This window comes from Dendropsophus ebraccatus, chromosome 5 (genome assembly GCF_027789765.1).
Source record: "Dendropsophus ebraccatus isolate aDenEbr1 chromosome 5, aDenEbr1.pat, whole genome shotgun sequence".
NCBI lineage: Eukaryota > Metazoa > Chordata > Amphibia > Anura > Hylidae > Dendropsophus > Dendropsophus ebraccatus.
Window position 1 is genome coordinate 54,634,436 of NC_091458.1, and position 8,253 is coordinate 54,642,688.

An 8,253-nucleotide genomic window follows, 5' to 3' on the forward strand; every position below is an offset into this window, starting at 1 on the left:
GTTCCCAGTGTCAGGTCTAGACAGTGTATCTGCCCCAGCACTGAGGACTATGACTTGCAGCAGGACAATGTGCGGGCAGGATATCAGGAAGACACAAGTAATGGGGATTGAGAAACTTCATACTGTTGTGTTTTGTGCTCAGTAGCCAAGGAGGGGGCGGGGCTTCCCCAGGCGTCTCAGGCTGCTGCCCACATGACCGCTCTGGGCCAATGGGCGTGGGCTCTAGGTTTGACTATGTTTAATGTCAGATGGCAATAAAGTAGAAGCTGCTGGTGAGGCCCGCGGACATGGGAGAGCATAATCTGCTGAATCCCGGCTTTGTGGGACCGCTGGTCAATATTCACACGGGAGACACCTTCTATTTCCCCAATTTCCGGACCTCGGGAGGACAGTTACCTGGGCTGCCCTCTCTGTCCTACCCTAGGAGGGACAATGTGTGCTCCCTGCCCTGGGCATCCAGCGAGCCCTGCAATGCCTACCCTCAGCCCTATCTCAGCAGCCCCATTAACCCTTCCTTCAGCAGAGCCTGCGACCTGGCCCGGGTAGAAGATGCCAAGTGCTACTACCGGGAGGCATGCCCCGATGCCCCCAGCCTGAAGAGGGACACCAACGTGCTCATGCCCCTGGACGGAGGGGGGATGCCCAATGGCATGGGTGCCAGCACCTTCCACAAGTACGACTATGGGGGGGCGGCAGCAGACGGCACCCAGCACGACCCCCCATCCTGCCAGTCTCTGGAGTCTGACTCCAGCTCCTCCCTGGTCACCGAGACCCCCAAGAACCCGAACAGTGAAGCGGTGACCCTGGCTTCTCCGGCTGCAAACCCTGGCAGCAGCCTCCCCTCCACCGGTGAGTGATCCCACACAATGCACTATTACCCTACACAGGTTACAGGGCTCCAGACCTAAGGCTTTTAATTGGGATTACAATTTATATTGGACCAACACCACTAGGGGTAGCACTAAATACCGTCATCTTTTATTAGGTGATATATGTTTTAAAGGGGAAAGAAAGAGAGGAGGGATCCAGCAATAAACATGTAAATATGCCATAAAATTAAAACACCATCAAGTCAGTGACAGGCTATTGTCATATATTTAGAGAAAGAATGACACTGTCTCTTTAATTGCATTCATATCCGGTTGCAGCACTGTATGGGTGACAGCTGCAGCTCCAAGCATATTGCAATGGCTACTAGATTTTACTTTTACTCACTAAAAATGTCCATTTTTATACATTCCCTATCAGAAAAAAAATCTATATTTGCATGTATTCATCAATATGGTCAGTGATCTCCTATAGGTGCTACATCCTTTGAGGGAGGGGTATTCTATAACGCTATATTTATTATTATTATTATTATTATTATTATTATTATTATTATTATTATTATTATTATTATTATTTATAATTATATTTAAATAGATAAATCAAATGACACCCCCCTATGTACAATATTAAACACCATGTGCATGTCTATAAGAAATGTGAGAAGTAAATATCTCTGACTTATGGTTCTTTGCAGGTGCCCCCTGGTACCCCATGCACACCAGATCTCGCAAGAAGAGGAAGCCATATTCTAAACTCCAGTTAGCAGAATTAGAAGGAGAGTTTATGGTCAATGAATTCATCACCAGGCAACGAAGGAGAGAACTGTCTGACCGACTGAGTCTCAGTGACCAGCAGGTCAAGATCTGGTTCCAGAACCGAAGGATGAAGAAGAAGAGACTCCTCATGAGGGAGCAGGCTATGTCCTTCTTCTAATGTCTCTGCTTCCTCTGCTCCCATATGGGCTATATCTGCACAAGAATCTTCTTTTAAATACAACTAGACACTGACCAGACCCGAAGGTTCAGAGATCACCACCAGCTCCATGACTGCACAATCTGAAGCCAAAAAAGTCAGCGGAAATAAACTGGGGAGATGTGGAGTGGATTGAGGAGAGATGGATTCCGCTTGGAGCAAACATTCCGTTCTATGTAGCGGTTCCTTTCTTAAGGTCTAGGGAGGTTTTAGTTCCCAGTCCTTCCATGTCTGACCTCATCTTTGGTTTTGTACTTATTCCAGAATCAGCTGAAATGACAACAATACGGGTCAGTGTTATCCCCCTCTTATTTAGGTGGCTGCACCCTTACCCTAAGTGAACTCAGTTCTATACTGGTGGAGGGGGTAAGGGGATACACTCACAATATGAGTCATGTCATGCAATATTGTAGATGTCAACAACTGTATATGCATTTTGTATCATTTGTATTCACAAATATGCGTTGAATTACTCCAGATTTATCAAGCTGAACTGCACGTCCAAAGGGAATCTATGTTCTGCAGTCATAAATCTGGAGAAGATTCCTTGCTGAAATACTATGTGGTGGGGACCTCAGACTGGTGCTATTTCTACACTTATATCGGGAATACGTGAAGGAACCTGTCTGCATCAATATTGATGGGTCTGTAAAGAATACCCCAGGATTTCTACACTGGGGATGGAGAAGCCACAGCTAGTATGTATAATACCCAGACAGTATTAGTCGGAGCATGTGCACATAACAATGGCTGCAGAATGGACAACACTGCAGCCAAATACATTTCATTTTTTTTATCCCTATATGTTTATCGATAAATTTCTGTATGTACATATTTATTTCATCGTAATGACTTGTGCGTCTTCTTTTAATATGTGTTTTTAATACATGAAATGACACAACACTATATGGAATAAAAACAAATATATGATCTTTTGATCTTTTATTATAAGAAGTGATTGACATTTCATATTACTGACATTACGTAGTGATAATAACAAATGCCCTCACTTTATAAAGTTACTTTGCAGCCGTAAAACATATAGAAGTATGGAGTCATTACGTTTATTTAATTGGCCTTTAGAAATGCAGCGAATCATGGACTTGGTACTGACCCCATAAAATGCGCCGAAGTGTATATTCGTAATGTGCGGGGGTTTTTTTCTAGTGTGTGTGTGTGTGTGTGTGTGTGTGTGTGTGTGTGTGTATTTGTATAGGTTTTGGGTGTATGAGTGGGTGCATGTATGTAATGTGTTTAGGCATCTGATGATGTGTGTATATTTGGAGTTGAGATGTGCATTCACATACTATCTATTTTCTTTCTATCTGTCTATCTATCTATCTATCTATCTATTTATATATGTATCTATCTTCTATATCTATCTATCTATCTATCTATCTATCTATTTATCTATCTATCTATCTTCTATCTATATCTATCTATCTATCTCCTATCTATCTATATTATCTATCTATCTATCTATCTCCTATCTATCTATCAATCTATCTATCAATCTAACTATCTATCTATCTCTATTATCTATGTATATATCATCTATCTATCTCCTATCTATCTATCCATCTATATTATTTATGCATATATCATTTATCTATCTATCTACTGTCTGTCTATCTATCTCTATTATCTATGTATATATCATCTATCTATCTATCTATCTATCTCTATTATCTATGTATATATCATCTATCTATCTATATATCTATCTGTCTCTATTATCTATGTATCTATCTATCTCTATTATCTATGTATATATTATCTGTCTATGTATATATCATCTATCTATCTATCTATCTATCTCTATTATCTATGTATATATAATCTATCTATCTATCTCTATTATCTATGTATATATAATCTATCTATCTATCTATTATCAATCTATCTCTATTATCTATGTATATATCATCTATCTATCTATCTATCTATCTCTATTATCTATGTATATATTATCTTTCTATGTATATATTATCTATCTATCTATCTATCTATCTATCTATCTATCTATCTATCTATCTCTATCTATCATCTTTCTTTATCCAGCTTGCTACAGACATGAGACACGGAGATGAAAGGCCTGTCGGTGGTGTGATAGTGTGTGGGATTTTTTTTCTCCTCTCCAATCTTTGCTCCATTCGTTTTATTTCAAAGGGGATTAATTTTATTACAAAGCAGCGATTTCTAGGATGTTTAAATTGCCACCACGTGCTTCTTTACGTTCACGGTCATGGCCGGGCAGAACTGGCTCAAGGAGTCTTATTTACGATCTGTAAAAGATGGAGTCGATCCCAAGGAAAAAAAAACAGTGGGGGCTGCTTTTCATCAGTTTTTTTTTTCCTGCTAGCCCACACGGCTGGGTTGCTGGCCACTCCTGGCTGCTGCTAGAAGAAGGGTACAGTATATACAGCAAGTAATGGACACATCCTATACAAATCACCTTAATTGCTGCCTTACTGACATGTTGTGTTGTTTTCCAATCCTAAGGGATCCTGACTTTACTGGAAGTCAGATCAGTTCTGGAGAATACGATTAAATATGAGAGACTATAGTGCTGAAGCTGCTGGGCTGTGTGTCCCTGCTAGTTTTCTGCACAAATCTCTGTCTGTCTACTCTGGGACCGACCCCTATGGAAACCTACTAGATATATGTACCAATGATTGCATTCACTGTCAGCTTGGATATAGGACAACAGTGTGAACAGGGGCTATGCTGACATGGGGCAGCTCTGTGGTAGCTCTCTATAAGGGTTTGCTGGTCTCTATTATTTCCATATGCGTTCAGTTTCGGGTGTTTGACACGATTCCTGCCTCACACGTTGTGGTAGGGACATAAAGCTCTGGACAATGTCTGATCATTATAGAAATGTGCTGCATAAATAACAATCATCATGTATTTTATGACATTTCTCGTATTAAATTGATTTAGCAATCATTTGGACTGGACTGACTTTATTTTTCTTTATGGCTCAGTCATATACATAGCATCACTGCAGAGACACAAATGATGGAGATACATCCATTGTGCTGGGGTATACAGCAAAGCTAATGGGGCATTAGGCCCTATGGGGGGAAAAGGGCACCCAGAACAACATTGGCATTTTATTTATTCGGGGGTGAGGGTGATGCCTTCTCTTAGCTGCTTTTTGTTCTGTGCATGCACCAGCACACCACCCTCCACCAAAAAGAATCAAAACTGGGCCCAAAAATGCGTGAAAAATATTTTTGTTTGTAAAAAAAAAAAAAAAAAAAAAAGGGCATCAGTTTCCATCAAGCAATATAATTTTTTTTTCCAAAAGTCTGGCATCAAGTATCAGTTTTTTTTTATTTTATATTCAGTTTATCATCGTATATCCCTCTATTCTATTCTATCTTATCTCCTGTACATCTATCTATCTATCTATTTATCTATCTATCTATCTATCTATCTATCTATCTATCTATCATCCCCTATTATCTATCTATCTATCATCTATCTATCTATCTATCTATCTATCTATCTATCTATCTATCTATCTTACTATCATCCCCTATTATCTATCTATCTATCTATCTATCTATCTATCTATCTATCTATCTATCTATCTATCTATCTATCTATCTATCATCTATCAATCTCCTATCTATCTCCTATCTATCTATCTATCTATCTATCAATCTCCTATCTATCTATCTATCTATCATCTGTTTATCTATCTATCTATCTATCTATCATCTATCTATCATCTATCTATCCATCTATTTATCTATCTATCTATCTATCTATCCATCTATCTATCTATCTATCTATCTCCTATCTATCTCCTATCTATCTATCTATCTATCTATCTATCATCTATCAATCTCCTATCTATCTATCTATCTATCTATCTATCTTCTATCTATCTATCTATCTATCTATCTATCTATCTATCTATCTATCTCCTATCTATCTATCTATCTATCTATTATCTATCTATCTATCTATCTATCTATCTATCTATCTATCTATCTTCTTTTGTGTGTGCTCACAGGAAACCACTTCTCTTCTCTCCTTCTCTGATCACCGGAAGCAAAAGCCGGAGGATACAATACGTGTGTACACGGCGATGTACAAGGCGCCGGATCATCGGGTAGGCCGTACGACAGAACGCTGCAAGATACGTTCTGACGTACGGCGGGTCCGGCGATCCGGCGGCATTATTGCTACACCGGATGCTATACACTGGCCCATTGAAATCAATGGGATCAGTTCAAAGATGCGTTTTCCTCCAGCGCTTCTCTTCTGCGCCGGAGGGAAACGCTGTCGGATCGCCGGATGAATGGTGATGGATAGAACAACTGATGACAACGACAACGCACTCTCGCCATCAGTTGTCATCAAGATATATATATATATATATTTATTTATTTATTTATTTATTTATTTAAAAAAAAATAATTAATTCTATCTCTGCCCTATGGCAGATGGGCTCATCGGATTTTTGAGTCCTGGTGTACCCTCTGAGCTCACCAGAAAGACACGGGACCAAAATAGAAGCCTTCAGAATCAGAACCCTCTTGGAATGATTGAAATAAATAAAAACATTAAAAAAAGATATATATATATATGTATTTGGGACTTAAAATACGGCTGCATCTTGAGAGTACTGGACAGACGAGGAAGGATCCAAGAATCTGATGACTTTTATAGAATCCATTTTGATCCAGAATGTTCAGCCCCCTATCCCCCCTCCTGCTTCTCCAGCATAATACAGAGATGCCGGAGGGAAGCTGATGACATCCCTACTTCTCCCATTGTGTCCGGGGGCAGAGCTCATAGCTTTCCCGCCGGACGTCTCGCTTCTCTGTCCGGTGTCATCATGATCACAGCTCTGGAGGAAACATCCAGGTCCATTTCCCATCCTCGTATACTTTATAGCCAAGAAAAATTGCTCGTATGGACCAAATTAAATGGAAAAATAATAATAATAATATTAATAATAATAATAATAATAATAATAATTAGTCTTGTGTTGTAGGCACCTGCCACTGACCATCTATGCTCTGCTATACAGGAAATTGTATTGTATTTACACCGTGGTATACATATCTACAACTCCCCCAACATATGCATACATTATATAATTTCTATCCCCCCACAAGATGCATTCACAGCACATTTCCCCCACAGGATGTATTCATGGCATATTGTGGGTTGTAATGGATTGACTGTGGTTTATTATTAGCACTTTATTTATTGGTGATATTTTATTTCTTTATTTAATTGTAGACCAATACGAGCGGCTATATATAGGTCTAAAGAAGAAGGGAGTTTATATTATAGTTTGTTTGTTGTTGACTTTTTATAGATTTTTCTTTAAAATTATGATCGGGTTATTGTCTTCTCTAGGATCTACATACTTGTAGAAAATGAGAATTTGTAGAATCTTCTCTTCTTCTAGCATAACGTAGAACACAGTGTTGTTTATTCTTCATATTATGGGATTAGCAGACTCCTTTCCACCAGGGGTCTGAAGGAGCTGTAGCCCCCCCTAGCAGCCACTTTTGAGTATTCACATAGGCTGATTATTCACACAACTCCTGGAAATAGTGCTGTGTTGTGGTATCATTTTATAAAAGATTAATTCCTCCATAAATGTATCCTATGTTCTAGTAAAGAACACGACAAGTCAATAAAATAAAGGTATTTAATGGATTAATCAGCATTATAGCAAAACGAAAGGAAAAAGAAAAAAGGAGAGAAAAAAAATGGAAATGGGGAACTGTTGTGTACTGTTGTGTATATCAATGGGAGTTTGTTTTATTGTACAATACATATTGTTTTCTTTAGGTGAGATTTCAGTCTTGTAATTTGTTTGTTTTTATCCCTTGTAGTGAGTTCTGTGAGTGATGAATATTTATCATGCAGCAGGCGCCCCCAGCTGCTTTGCCTTAAAAGTACCTGTAGTAGAAGAGTGTGTCGATCTATGTGTGTGTGTGTGTGTGTGTGTGTGTGTCTTCTATGTAAATAAGAGCAATGTCACACACACACAATATATATATATATATATATATAGTAATGGAACAAAAAAAAAATATATATATATATCAACTATATAACGCAAACAATAATAATGTATATAAATAATTTTAAAATGCAACAAAAGTGCAATAATATATTTATTATAATATACATTACATATATATATATATATATATATATATATATATATATATTATTCTATTCCTATAGTTTTTCAGAAGTGACAATTATACAAGTATATACAATATATCATGCTGATTCACGGCTGAATCCATTGAAATGTATGTGTAAAAATAAAACAGTAATCACAAATATTAACAGTAGTGCAGTCCCTTTACGCTCTTATATTACCATATCATGTGGCCTGTTCTATATAATCAACCGAAGTTTTTTTTTTGTTTTTTTGTTGTGTTCTATAGTCCTCTACACCCT

At 38.1% G+C, this 8,253-nt stretch overlaps 1 protein-coding gene across 1 annotated transcript; it reads left to right on the forward strand.

The window, feature by feature from the left end:
* The first annotated feature begins 275 nt into the window (after window positions 1-275).
* Window positions 276-2,985, forward strand: HOXC12 (homeobox C12). The gene is made up of 2 exons (XM_069972197.1): window positions 276-849; window positions 1,526-2,985. Exons 1-2 carry the CDS (start codon window positions 288-290, stop codon window positions 1,762-1,764), a joined length of 801 nt encoding a protein of 266 aa, XP_069828298.1. The 5' UTR covers window positions 276-287; the 3' UTR covers window positions 1,765-2,985.
* Window positions 2,986-8,253: the final 5,268 nt, after the last annotated feature.